The sequence below is a fragment of the Podarcis liolepis genome (genome assembly GCF_965112155.1).
Source record: "Podarcis liolepis genome assembly, chromosome: 6".
Classification (NCBI taxonomy): domain Eukaryota; kingdom Metazoa; phylum Chordata; class Lepidosauria; order Squamata; family Lacertidae; genus Podarcis; species Podarcis liolepis.
Window position 1 is genome coordinate 45,618,410 of NC_139559.1, and position 14,482 is coordinate 45,632,891.

General features: G+C 43.6%; 1 protein-coding gene across 2 annotated transcripts in view; it reads left to right on the forward strand.

Moving 5' to 3' along the window:
* GRM4 (glutamate metabotropic receptor 4) overlaps positions 1-14,482 on the forward strand; it is a 289,589-nt gene that overhangs the window by 192,899 nt on the left and 82,208 nt on the right. For both annotated transcript variants that reach the window (XM_083509182.1, XM_083509183.1), the window contains exons 5-6: positions 3,357-3,511; positions 10,953-11,093. In XM_083509182.1, coding sequence (XP_083365308.1) covers positions 3,357-3,511; positions 10,953-11,093 — 296 coding nt within the window. The remainder of the gene's footprint in view (positions 1-3,356; positions 3,512-10,952; positions 11,094-14,482) is intronic.

Genomic DNA, 14,482 nt, shown 5'->3' on the forward strand with positions numbered 1-14,482 from the left:
CCCCAAGCTCCTTGGAGGAATGATGGGATAAAAATTCAGTTCAATAAAAAACCCAGAGGTGTAAAGCACTGAAAAATAGTGTTTTCTTTTGTCTGCAGCTCTGATGCATTGTCTTTAGTGGAGATGTGCTGATTTATACAAGCTGAGAGAGGGAGCGAGGGTTTGGGGAATGACTGGTGGAACATATCCAGGCTGCTCAACTCTGTGAGACTTTCATCTGAGCAACCCATTGAACTCTACTTTAATGCTGGCAAAATCACTGTCTCATCTTGGCAGCTGTTATGTGCTGGGTTTAGGGATGCTTGACAAATTTAAGAAGAGCCTGCTGGATCAGACCCCAAGGCCCATCTAGTCCAGCTTCCTGTTCTCGCAGTGGTCAGGCAGATGCCTAAGAGAAACCCACAAGCGCAACATGAGAGCATTCTCAGCACTCTCCTCAAATTTGATCCTCTTCAATTTTAGTGAGAATCTGACCTGACCAACAGTTCCCTGAAATGGAATTTTGCAACACAGTCAGAAAAAAAAAATGCACCAACTGCATTTTGAAACTCATATTTTGCAATAAAATACATCTAGGAATGTGCCTCTTCAGAGAAAAATACATTCAAAATATACATGTAACATACCTACAGAGAAAAGGCAGATAATAGGTAACATGATGGAAGTTTCCAGAATTATGCATGGCATGGAGAAAGTGGATAAAGATTTTTCTTCATCTCTGCTTTAGACCGCACTTGGAATATTGTGTCCAATTCTGGGCACCACAATTTAAGAAGGATGTTGACAAGCTGGAACGTGTGCAGAGGAGGGCAACCAAGATGATCAAGGGTCTGGAAACTAAGCCTTATGAGGAGCGCTTGAAGGAGCTGGGTATGTTTAGCCTGGGAAAGAAAAGACTGAGAGAAGATATGATAGCCATCTTCAAATATCTTAAGGGCTGTCACGTGGAGGAGGGAGCAGGCTTGTTTTCTCCTGCTCTGGAGGACAGGACTCAAACCAATGGCTTCAAGTTGCAAGAAAGGAGATTCCGACTAAACATTCGAAAAAACTTTATGACAGTAAGAGCTGTTCGGCAGTGGAAGAGACTCCCACGAGAGGTGGTGGTCTCTTCTTCCTTGGAGGTTTTTAAGCAGAGGTTGGAAGGCCACCTGTCATGGATGCTTTAGCTAAGATTCCTGTACTGCAGGGGGTTGGACTAGATGCCCCTCGGGGTCCCTTCCAACTCTTATAGAGTCTATGATTCTATGAACACTAAGCTGAATATTGGAAGTTTTAGGTCAGATAAAAGAAAGTACTTCAACAAGCATGTAGTTAAGCTATGAAGCTCACATCCACTGGAGGCAGCGATGGCCACCAATGTGGATGACTTTAAAAGAGGATTTGACAAATTCATGAAGGATAAGATAATGGTTACTTGCCATGATAACCTGCACCTTCATGGCTGGATGAGTAATGCTTCTTAATTCCAGTTGCTGGAAACCTCAGAAATGTGCAGGTTCTGCTTGCAGGTTCTCCCCCCCCCCCCCACAGGTCACTGTGAGAACAGGATTCTGGACTAGGTGGGCCATTGATCTAGACTTGGAGACTTTTCTTATGTCCTTTCAAATGTTTTTCCGTCTAATCTGCCCAACAGTTTTGTGACTTGGTGTTAGAAGGCCTGCCTTACACTTGACCATTTCAGTTTTCGACTGCAACACTGACCTACTAGGTGACCTTGAGCGATTCCAGTCCACTTCCTTGCCTCTATTCTCTCTCCCACCCACACACTGTAGGTTCATCAGGCCAATGAATAGCTTTTATTAAGTGTCACAACACAATACAATGGTTTTTTGAGGTGCTGCTGTAATAGAAATAATTGATGGTGTAGTAAGAAGAGCTGGAGCTCAATTGGAGCTAGGCTCACTGCACAATAACTGCCATGATCTCTCTCTTTCTTTTATCCAGATCACTACCACATTTGCTCTTTCCCCTTGTCTGATTCAATTTATTTCCCCTCCCCCTGCATTCCAAAAATACTTCCCCTTCCCTTAGGGCTCTGGCATGTCTGTCATTCAAGTCTTGCTGTCACTACTCCCTTAATTGTTTTTTAATCAACCTTGCTATTGACAAAGTCTCATTGATCTGCTGAACACCCTTTTCTTTGTTTTGCTCCTTTACTAGCTCAGGTGCTATACACTCACCACCAATTTCAGTCCCATCCTCTTCATTCATAGCCTTCTGCTTTTCTTCTTCTTCTTTTTAACCCAAGGCCAGGGACTCAGAAGTGTGGGTAGGTGAGTAATGCAGCTCAAGGCTCTCAGAATACTGCTCGTTTATTTCTCAGGTTCATTTTTACATCTGCTTATTTAATTTGAAAACAATAGCATTATAAGCTGTCACATTCAGTGCTGTTGAAGTAATCTTATGAAATCATACATGCACTTCAATAAAGAAAGAAAGAAATCTAAGAACCAGGAACCTGATCAAATTAAACATTGTAGAACATCAATCAGCCTTGATTATAGAAGTAACATTTGTTGCTTTATTTGTTGTATTCCTGAGGGTCTCAGCTCCCTCTGACTGATCTTAAGGCAGGGTCTCCATCTCTCTCCATCCCTTCTCTTGCACTTCTGTGGGTCTGTGGGTCATGCTAAATTCCTTATCCTCCCTCCCCCCCCCCAAGTTAAGAAATAAGGTGCCTCTGAATACATGATCAGCCCAGGAATTTGTACCAGAACCAAGCTCCTAAGTCCCACTCCTGGTTTCCCACAAGTGTTTTTTTTTCAGCAGCCCAGCTAATTTTATTTTATTTATTATTTATTAATATTATATACTGCCTTTTATTTAAGGATCAAAGGGCAGTTTACAGTATAAAAACACAAAAGACATAACATGATAAACAAGTCAATACCCCCCCCCCCATTTTAAAAGGCCATACATTGTTTAACTAGCCAGATGCCTGGGATAAAAGGAGTGTTTTCATTTGGCACCTAAAGGTATGTAATTTAGGCCTGTCAGGTGGGAACTACTGCACTTCTAGTTTATGAGGAATGGGCTGAATAGATTCTTCTAGGTTTGTTTTGAAGAGAGAGAAGAAATGAGATGGCCAGTTAAAACTTAATAATACAGAATCTGTGTTTGGATCCACATTTATCTGAAGCCCCAAGGATGAGTGAATGTAACAAATATATGTTATGCAGTAGTAATCGGCAGTTGGATGCACAACCTTTGGGTGTGATTGGGCACATAAAGCCAGTGAATGCAGTGTATTCAGTGTGGTCACTGCGCTCCTGCCCTTTCGTTATGAGGCGTGCGTTAACCTAAACACAAAGGCAAAGGTGATTCTATGAACTGGTGCTTTGCTCTTCTCTCTTCAGGAATGTGTTGATGGCAGCAAAGAGGGCCAATCAGACTGGACACTTCATCTGGATTGGCTCTGACAGCTGGGGTTCCAAAATTGCCCCCGTGAGAGATCTAGAAGAGGTGGCTGAAGGAACCGTCACCATCTTGCCCAAGAGGGCATCTGTTAGAGGTATGTCTAGCAGTTTGCTCAACAATGTCAGATGGTTGCTTCTTAGGGTTGGTGCAGAAAGACATTTGCCATTGTTGTGCGTGAACTGTGCAGTTGTTGTTTTCTCCTGTTAGAAGCTCCTTCATGTGCTAATCATCTGAAGGGTGCTCCATACATTTCCCAAGGAATGGTGTTGCCTGGCTGGTCCCATCTCTGGAATCAGGTGCACCATGGACACCATCACCTGGACATCCACACAGCCAAAGCATATTCATGGTCAGCTTTCATGCAATCAGAACTCCTGATTGCATGATGTCCTGGCTGCATGAAAGCCTATGTGTGAGGCTTTGAGAGCGCAAATGTCCACATTTATTTATTTATTTATTTATTTATTTATTTATTTATTTATTTATTGTTTATATCCCATCTTCCTCCCCCTGCAGGGCCCAAGGTGGTAGGCATTAAAAACAGATTCAGCTTAAAAACAAACCAACCTTCAATCAGTACATGTACACACCCACCCACCCACCATATTAAAAGCAACACTGAATCCAAATAGCTTAGAAACCATTTGAAGACACAAGAAGAGGAGAAGACAATATACAGCACCTGTGATTAGAAGACTCTGCTGCAACAGCCAGTTAGTGGTCAAAGTCCTAAACAAAGAAATAGTTGCCTGCTAGTGAATCAATAGCAGGGAGGAGACCAGTCTAGCTTCCCATGGAAAGGAATTCCACTATCTGGGAGCAGCCAATGAGAAGGCCTTCTCTCAGTACCTGTGAAAGTGGTGAGACCAAGAGAAAGGTCAGTGAGGCCAGTTGGTGGTCCTCATGCAAAATGAAGGGCCCCATGGAAGTGTGTCTAGCCACATCAGTGTTTTCTTTTAGGAAACAGGTGATGTCACACCTCTTCCTGCAGGTTCAGATGATGGAGACTGTGATTGTATTTATTTATAGGTACAGGTAGGTAGCCGTGTTGGTCTGCCGTAGTCGAAACAAAATAATAATAATAAATCCTTCCAGTAGCACCTTAGAGACCAACTAAGTTTGTTATTGGTATGAGCTTTCATGTGCATGCAGTGTATCTGAAGAAGTGTGCATGCACACAAAAGCTCATACCAATAACAAACTTAGTTGGTCTCTAAGGTGCTACTGGAAGGATTTTTTTAAAATTGTATTTCTTTATGACTAGTCTGACAATGCCGATTGGATTATTAGAAGTGCTGAAATATATATTTTTTACATTCTTGTGCTGTATGGATCTTATGTTGTTTTTATGCAGTATACCATCCTGTAGCCCTTTGGCAATGGGCAGTATATACATTTTCGAATACATATATGCCTGCATACACAATGGAACCACCTGCTGAAGCTCAGCATGTTTGAGTCTGCTCAATGTCTGGATGAGTGACAGCTGGGAACACCATTTATGGTGCTTTGAGTTCTGCAATGGAAGAAAAGCAGGATAGACTGCCCCTTGTTGCATTACTTTCTTCTTCTTCTTTAAATCAACTGTTTATTGAAAACTTTGATCCTCAATGTCCCAATGCCACTATGCATTTTTCATGCAGATGCATTTTCTCTTTTCAATTTTGCAGGATGCTCTCAGGGCTAGATCTGCAGGTGAGGCTCCCATCCCAGCACTTAGATAAATGGGTCACAATTTCAGGAGAGAGCTTCTCATAGCTCTTTGGCCAATATGCCCAAACCATTACTAAACATCAGTCTGCTTTCTCTTTCCCAGCCCTGTCTTGCCACTAATTATTGCAAGGACTTTTCTAGGTCTCTTTAAATGTTTCCTTCACCTGGAGTAGCATTTTCCTTCTTCCTTTTAATGCATGCTTAATTGAAAGCAGTCATGGCATGCATCTACTGAAAATTATACTCTTCAGTTGGGTGATTGGGGTATATATTGATGCTTTAGAAATGGTCATGTTTTTCTGGGTATCCTTTATAACACCTTGAGCATTTTCCCCTTGAAGTTTCTTCAAAGGTCAGTTCCTTCTACTGCAAGGAGTTCAAATATCACCTGGATATCTTCATTGATGCTGAATTTGTCAATGGACACAACCCACAGATAAATTCTCCTATGTGAACCTCATTATAACAAATGGGTCAAATGGGATATGTTCTCAGTAAACTCTTATCCATTATGAAGTTGCTTCAAATAGGGGTGGTTGATGAATTAGATCTTTTAAAATTCCTGTGCAAAATAACCCAATCGGTAACCCTTGGCCTAATGCAGAGATTGGAAGTATTAAAATCCATGAAATCTTATATTTCTCCAAATGTTGTCATGCAAGTACAGTACACATTTAAATATGGATACCAATATGATTTTTTTTTAAAAAATGTAGATTAATGTAGAAACAGGATTGACTATAATTAGGAGTAAAATAAGAAAAAATGTCACAGGCCAGAAATAGACAGACGTGTGCATCCTTAACTGTGTCATGTCATTGTTGCATTCTGGCCTGTTCAATTACCTCATTCCCATAGTTCATTCCTGTGTTATTTTCTTACCTTGCATAATCTAAATATTTAGCAAGCATCTAACTTTTGTAAAAGATGGATGTACCTGACATACATTTCATAGTGCCCTAAGAACTTACTGAAATTCTCTTGCTGACCTTCAGCAGTATTTTTTCTTCAGATCAAGGTATTTCCTCTTTGCTTCTCATGTCAGCCAGCTTCTAACCACTGTCTATACACCAAGAAGAAATATGTTATTTGCTTGTCAAGAAAATGGGCGTATCTAGAGTACTAAGTGAACATGACCTCAGATTCTCCATGCTTTTTGTGGGTAGCAAAACTGGGATTAATCTCTAGGGTAGCACTAAACTCCTCCAGGTGGGGCTCATTAAACACACACAAAACAGCAACAGCAACAACAAATTATTCTACAAGAAATTTCAGCTAGCTTAATATTCAGTAAAACTCTATTGTAAGTTCATATTGGTCAATGAAGGAATGGCAGGCTAAAGAGGAGGACAGGAAAGCGAAGGGACCAAATTACAGTGGTACCTCGGGTTACAGACGCTTCAGGTTACAGACTCCGCTAACCCAGAAATAGTACCTTGGGTTAAGAACTTTGCTTCAGGATGAGAACAGGAATGGTGCAGTGGCAGCACAGCAGCAGTGGGAGGCCCCATTAGCTAAAGTGGTGCTTCAGGTTAAGAACAGTTTCAGGTTAAGAACGGACCTCCAGAACGAATTAAGTTCTTAATCGGAGGTACCACTGTAAAAGTCTATTAAACAATATTTAAAATTGATCCATAGTTGTGCGCCAAATCCACAGATACTGAAGTTTGGGGGGCATTTTGCCAAATACTCTTCAGACAAGGACTGGAATTCACCATCTTCATGAGTTTGAAAAAGAATATTTTTAGAAAGGCATAATATTTTTTTTCTGAGGGAGGAATAGTTCCATTGGCATGAATTTGCTAGATGGAACAACCTCCCCCCCCCCCCCATTTCTCCTCCCTGTGTGCTGTTCTGGGTGTTCTCCTGATACCTGCACCCCACCTGAGCCAATTTGAGAGTAGAGGGTACGAGTGGAGGTGAGGGTGGGGGGGGGTAGGCCTCATTGCTTTCCTTGTGTGGGCTTTGGCTACTGGAACTCACTAGATTAATCCAGACTTGCAGTATTTTGCATCAGTTTGATTTATGTGTGTGCTGGCACATACACAGACACCATTGGCATAATCTGCACCAGCAAGGTGTTCTTTGAAAGCCCATGGTCTTCCTAAAAAGATGAATGGGATTCAGTGGCTTGAGTCCACAAAAGCTGGAAAGGGACTGGCTGGAAACTGAGGAATGGTGGCTGGATTCTGATGAATGGACAATGAGCACTTGGAGAAGCAGGGTTAGAGACCGGCTTGGAAGAAGGGATCAGTGATCCAGGGGAACCTGTAACAACCAGGAGGCAAGAGGCAGAGGCAGAAGAAGCTGCAGGATTGAAGAGTGAAGAATAAGTGCAGGAGGAGCTAGAGACAGGTGAGGCTCATGTAGAATCAACGGCTGCCACACCTCCTCCTCCTGTTTCACCTCTCCTACTCCACTGTCTCTCAGGACCAGAATAGGATTGAAGTGGGAGGACCAAAAAGTTATATGCAAGTGGAGACTTTGTTTGCTTACGTGCAGCTCAGATGGGGGAGATACATAAGCTGGGGTCAGGGCCTCTCTGTTGCAGCAACTGCCTCATTTGTTGCACATCTAGGAGCAGCTAAGAGGCATGGGTCTGATGGACATGCCTTTCCCTAACTTGTAAGCGTATTTTTGACAAGCGAGTTAATTCTCTCCTCTGGACATTCCTTGTCTCTCAGCATCTTGACAAGAGATTTCTTAGTCTTCCAGGTGTCACAATATTCTTTGATCAATTTATGCAGGTTGCTCACAGAAGTCAAAATGCAAATCCCACCAATTCAAAAGATCCTGTAAGCTGCTTCAGGAAAAGGCCTGCAAACATTGTTATATCAAGGGTTGGGAGCCCTTTCCCTTCTGTATTCCCTTCTGGACAAGGGCATTTCAAGCACCACGAGTCAGTGGTGGGTGGAACCATAGGCAAAAGGCAGTGGAACCACAAATGTCCAGTAGACTAGTCTAGTAGATTAGTTTCTGTACACACTCTCACAGCCCTCTCTGTCATTTATCTAGAAAACCAAAAACCATTATTGAAGTTAAGATCATAAGAACCACCTGCTGCATCAGGCAATGGCCCACTTAGCCCAGCAACCTGTTCTCACAGTGACCAACCAGATGTCTGTGGGAAACCAGCAAGCAGGATTTGAGCCCAAGAGCCCTCTTCTGTGGTTTCCACCAATTGGTATTCAGAAGCCCTCCAACTGTGGAGGCAGAGCATAGCCATTGTGACTAGTAGCAACCTATACTCTTCTCTTCCTCAAGGACACATTCCAGTCAGGGAGAAACACTTGGGGTATGAAGCAGCCCAAGTGTGGAATACAGTCTTGGGAGAATTCTGAGGGCCAGGTAGAGAGACCTGGAGCCCTGAATTCAGCCTCTAGGCCTGAGGTTCCCCACCCCTGAGGTAAACCGTAAAGGCATGGCAAAAAATCTTTATGACTGAGACCACTGAATCCAGAGCAGGTGGTGGTGGTGGGGCAGAAGGTTAGAGCCAGAGATTGCAAGAGTGTCCTGTGAGGTTTGCGCATACTCACAAGCTACCCTATTATTGAGTTCTCAGCTAGTTATTAGCACAGTTTTTCGTATACTTGACCAAAGTGCAGCCACATTTAGCTCGCGGCCAAAGTTTCATTTGTAGAGGTGTCATTCATTAGAAAGGAAAGAGCTGTCAAGTGCCCCAAGCCTATTAAAGGATCCATTCAATTAATAAGGCTACGCCAGATGGAACCCCAGGGAGAGAGATACAAAGCCGCCATCTTTCCTGTCTCTTCCTTACCCCCCTCTGACATCCACTTATGCCAAGGAAATTAGGTTTGTGTTCTGCGTGACTAAAATATGCATGGTTAATTAAGACTTTACTATCGTGGGAACTTGCAGGAGATTGGCTCAGAGCAGAACAGTTTTCAAGAGTGACAGGATCGGGGCACACCCATCACACACACACTTGTTTTCCCTTAAAAAGAGGTGTTTTCCAGGCTGCCTGTTAGTCTTTGCTTGACCTGAGGCTGTGAAACTCATGTGCACCTGGATTTGTGAGTGCAGAAACCTTTGGTTTAAGATCAAAGATCAAAGCTGGTGGAGGAGCTAATGGACAATTGCTTTAACAATTGCTATAAGTGACTAACTTGCCTTTTAAATGTATACCAATTTCAGCTTAGGGCACTGTGAGTTACTAACACTTCTGCTTTTCTGCTTGCTTTCTCATTTGTGCAAGTCTGTTCCCCTCCCAATTGCTTTATTGGTTAAATAATTTTGCATTTATTTATTTTTTAATGAAAGTTTTTAATGTTTGATGTTTTATTCTGTTTTTAGTGTTCTGTTGGAAGCCACCCAGAGTGGCTGGGGAAATCCAGCCAGATGGGTGGGGTATAAATAAATTTATTATTATTATTATTATTATTATTATTATTATTATTATTATTATTATTCTACACGGGGTAAATATAATATAATATAATATAATATAATATAATATAATATAATATAATATAATAACAATACAATACAATACAATACAATACAATACAATACAATACAATACAATACAATACAATACAATACAATACAATATTATTATGACATTTATATCCCAGCTCTGCCCCCCCCCCCCAAGTTCAAGGTAGCATATATGGTCCCCCTTCCCATTTTGTTTTCAGAACGACCCTATGGGGTGGATTAGGCTAAGTGTTTGTGACTGGCTGGGATCATGGCCAAGTGGGGATTTGAACCTGAGTGTCCCAATGTTAGTCCAAGAGTCTAACCCAGGAGTGAGGACTCTCAGAAGGTGCTTAAGTGAGGGTGTCTGTCACAGGGTCAATGGACTTTATCTTTGCTAACCCCTTTTCATGATGGTAATTATAAGTAGTGGGGAGAATGCCCAAACAGGGACTTACCTGGTTATAAAAATGTGATGGCATTGAAACAGTGAAAATCCTGCTTTGAGCATTGGAGCTGTGACTCAGAATCACTGCCCTCTCCAGATATATATATCTATATATTGAATTGAGCATTCAACCTGTGCATCATTGGACTGGATATTCATCTGAAGGATTATAAAGGTCCTCAGTGTTTGAAGAAGTTGTTCTTGTACATTCCAATATAAACAGACCTGATCCCTACCTCCTGGACTGATGCGTAGATTGGAGCATCATTACTTTTCTGAATTTTGCAATGCAGTTCTTGGTTTTTTTTTTAAATACCAAAATGTCCATAAAATGCATAGTTAGGCTAAAATACATTTAGAAATGTGTACTTTGAAAGAAAATATATTTAGAAATTTATATTTTATGAGAAAATGTGAATTTAAATATGAATTTTTCATGTGGTTTTCTAAATTAAAGATTCACAGATTACTGCAGAAATAGGGCAGCATGGACTTATGAATGAGCACATGCAGGTGAACAGGAAATAAACCACTTAGGCCATCAGTACCTTGAATCTCTGTGGGTACTTCCAGATGGAGACTCAATATTGCAGCCGCTCAACGAGTTATCATAAATGGTTTGTTGGCAACAGGTTTTATTTAATTTAGCAGATTAAATACAGGGAAAATCCATATTAAATGAGGAGGAAAAAACAGACTGGCATTTTGACGCCACCAAAATTTGCAAGCATGAAGAGCACTTATTCCACAACAAATATCCACCCTTTCCTTATCTATTCATTTCCGAACACTTAATTTCAATAGCTTAAAAGCCCCTTTCACCTTTGTAGACACTGAAAGTGGCAGACTTCCTTTTACAGCTGCACCAGGTCTCATACGTTTTGATTGCAAGACCTTCCTCATGTTTCTATCACCTCTCTCTTCTTTTTCCTCTTAGGTTTTGATCGCTATTTCTCCAGCAGGACCCTGGACAATAACCGCCGTAACATTTGGTTTGCTGAATTTTGGGAGGACAACTTCCACTGCAAGCTGAGCCGTCATGCTCTCAAGAAAGGCAGCGCCTTCAAGAAGTGCACAAGTAAGAGGCTGTGGGCAGATGGGAGGGGCGTGGAGGGTGTGTGGGGATGAACCAGGCTAGGATGTTGTTACCAAATCCCATTCCTAAGCTTGTAACAAGAGAACACACTATCAGATCATCCATGACGTCTAGTGCCATGACATGAGAGAGAGATAAATCTTGATGTACCGTATTTTTCGCTCTATAGGATGCACTTTTTCCCCTTCAAAAATGAAGGGGAAATGTGTGTGCGTCCTATGGAGCGAAGACGCCATAGCCCCGCGACCCTCTCCTGGCTGGAGAGGTGACGCGCGGCTATGGCAGGAGCCTCAATAGCTACGTGTCACCTCTCCAGCCGGGAGAGGGTCGCGGGGGGCTGCTTTAGCCCCGCACACGTTCTCCCGGCTGGAGAGGTGACGCGCGGCTATTGAGGCTCCTGCCATAGCCGCGCGTCACCTCTCCAGCCAGGAGAACGTGCGCGGGGCTAAAGCAGCCCCCTGCGACCCTCTCCTGGCTGGAGAGGTGACGTGCGGCTATGGCAGGAGCCTCTCCGCTGCGCCTTTCCGCTGCTCCCTGACCTGCTCTTTGGGGCTGGTGGTGGGCTTCCCCCCGCTAGCCCCAAAGAGCAGGTTGAAAGGAACCTGAAGCCTGGAGAGCGAGAGGGGTCAGTGCACACCGACCCCTCTCGCTCTCCAGGCTTCCAAGGTAGCCGCCTGAACGCACCTTAAACGGCACCTTGTTTTAGAGCAGGAAAACAAGAGGGAGAAAGTTCTCCCCCTCTGTGTGCAGCGCCTCCTGCCGCTTCACTGAAGGGGCGCTGGGCAGAGAGGGGGAGATTTTTTTTCTTGTTCTCCCCCCTCTAAAACAAAGTGCGTCCTATTGTCCAGTGCGTCCTATGGTGCGAAAAATACGGTAAATTTCTAGAGATGTGGGAATGAGCTGGAGCCAGTGCTGGATTTACATATAAGCTAAACAACCTATAGCTTAGGGCCCCACTCTCTTGGGCCCCCCAAAAAAATTTAAAGGGAAAAAAACCCTGGATGTACATTTCCAAAATATAAGATGAAAACCAAATAAAATAAAACCTACATACAGCAACAGTGTTTTGTGTTGTGTAGGCTCCTGTGATGTAAGTAATGGGCCCCGCCTGCTGGCCTGCTCCCTAAAATATCACTGGTTTGCTCATTTCTATATATAGGGTGCCTACATTCTGCATGGACTGGTTGCATGGCAACATGTGCTTTAGATACCTATTAGGTCCATAAATTACCATATAGCATATATTCAACACAAAAAAACAGGGACAATTTGTTGTTGACAAAGGACAGCTGGACATATAAAGGGCCCCATTACCTTCAGTAGCTTAGGGCCTCATCAAACCTAAATCCGGCCCTGTCTGGAGCAAAGTTGACTGGAATGATGGTGCACTGAGATGGGGTTCAGGGTGGAAACACTCAAAGCTGGTATACCATAGTGACTGAGTCATAGTGACTTGCTGCCCTGGGCTCCTTCGGAAGAAAGGGTGGGATATAAACTTGAGAAAATAAATAAATGAGTGAATTATGAATCAGGACACCTCTCCCTGCTTTTAATCCCCCCCCCCCCCAGGAACTCACCAGGTATGTGACTTTCTCTCAACCTTAGCCTTCCCCTTGACCTGCAATATGCAGATAATAGTACTGAACCACCTTACAGGTCTGCTATAAAACAAGGGTAGTCATCCTATGGCTCCTAAATCCATGGGAGGATCTTCAACCTAATTTTATGTGGTCCTCAGCCTAATTTCCTAAAGTGCTCTGCAAGCGATTGCTACAGACCTTTGAACTTTCACTGGACATCTGAAAGCACTATATCATTATTGCTATCCTTTACTGAGATTGTTTTTTCAGTGTCGGGAAAGTGGCAGGGTCTGCAGTAGTCAGGGATGTTCTGGGGGAGGAAGAATTGCTGTGCGTCAGCAGGAGAGGAAGGAGGAGAGGAAGAAAAGGATTGCCTCAGAAGAAGATTGAGGTGGCTGTGTGGGCAGGGCCAGCTCAAGACATTAGGCTGACTGAAGTGGCAGCTAAATCCTCCTTTAAAACTAGCAGTCAGGCTGTGCACTGTAAAGGCCATGGCTCAACAGCAGAGCATCTGTTTTGCATGCAGAAGGTCTCTGGTTCGATCCCTGACATCTCCAAGTAGGACTGGGAAAGACTTCCTGTTTGAAACCCAAGGCAGCTGCTGCCAATCAGTGTAGACAATACTGAGCTAGATAGGGTCAGTAGAAGGCAGCTTCCTACGTCCCTATGTCCTGCACCACACCTGAGAGCCACAGGGAAACTTTGAGGGTGCAGGACAGTCTCCATGGCACATAGAGCTCTGCGCAGAAGGCTACAGCCAGAAGGTTCAAGGGGAATGTCTGGGGGCTGCCACCCCTGCATCCTGGCACCTGCCGTCTGAAGCAGTCACCTCATTCTGCCTAACAGTAGGGCCGGCCCTGTATGTGGGTCTTGTTTAGCACAAAGGCAGGGTTATAGATCATGTGCATTGGCAGAACTGTTTGACATCAGGGATGGTGGAACAGAAGCACGTTTGGGGGGGATTACGCCTCTTTGGCATATAAGCCCAGGAGCCGTGACTCAGGAATCAAAAGTGGGTGCTGAAAGCCCTGAAGGGGTATGACAGAAATGAGCAAACGAGGCAGCTAAATGCCTTGCCTTCTTTGTGATCATTAAATAATACCAACCCCACATTTATCTCATGACCCACGGGGCACATTCCGAAGCCCCCTTGGGTGCCTCTCTCCTCTCTCCTCAGCCTTGCTGTCTCTCCACATGCACCTCCAACCACACATTCATTTCCTGTTGAATTATTTACCATCCGTCCCTTCTCCACGCCACACTAATTCTTCCCTCGTTTGCTCGTAAATTTCCATTACCCCATCGCGGCATCAGCCATATCTATCTCAGTAACTCTTCCCTCTGTATTCTCTCAGCCCCCCCACTCCGCCCCTTTTTCTCCTCCCCTGAGAACACACATTTAAAAATGATTTGTTTGAAAATCCATTTCGGCAGGTTATAGAGCTGTGTGCTGGGTAGGGATCCTGTGCCATGGCAATGTCTTCCCAGCCCCCATTTGGTGATTATATAAAATATTCAAGGCATTCATGTTACTCGGGGCGGCTTTAGAAATCTTTCATTTGGTTTCCTCTTACAGCCTCTCAGATCAGCCCACTTTCTATCCTTATTGCCATGTTGCTGCCTTTGATTCTTCTCTGAAACAGGAACTGACAGTTGGGAAGCTCTCCAGCTCCCTCTGCTTGGTACCAACTCTGTGTTTAGTGCTTTGCCTTCAGCTGGGAATGTTGGCATGTTCAGTATGCTGGATCTGCATAAAAGTAACAATAGGAATAGAAGGCATGTAGCTCTCTC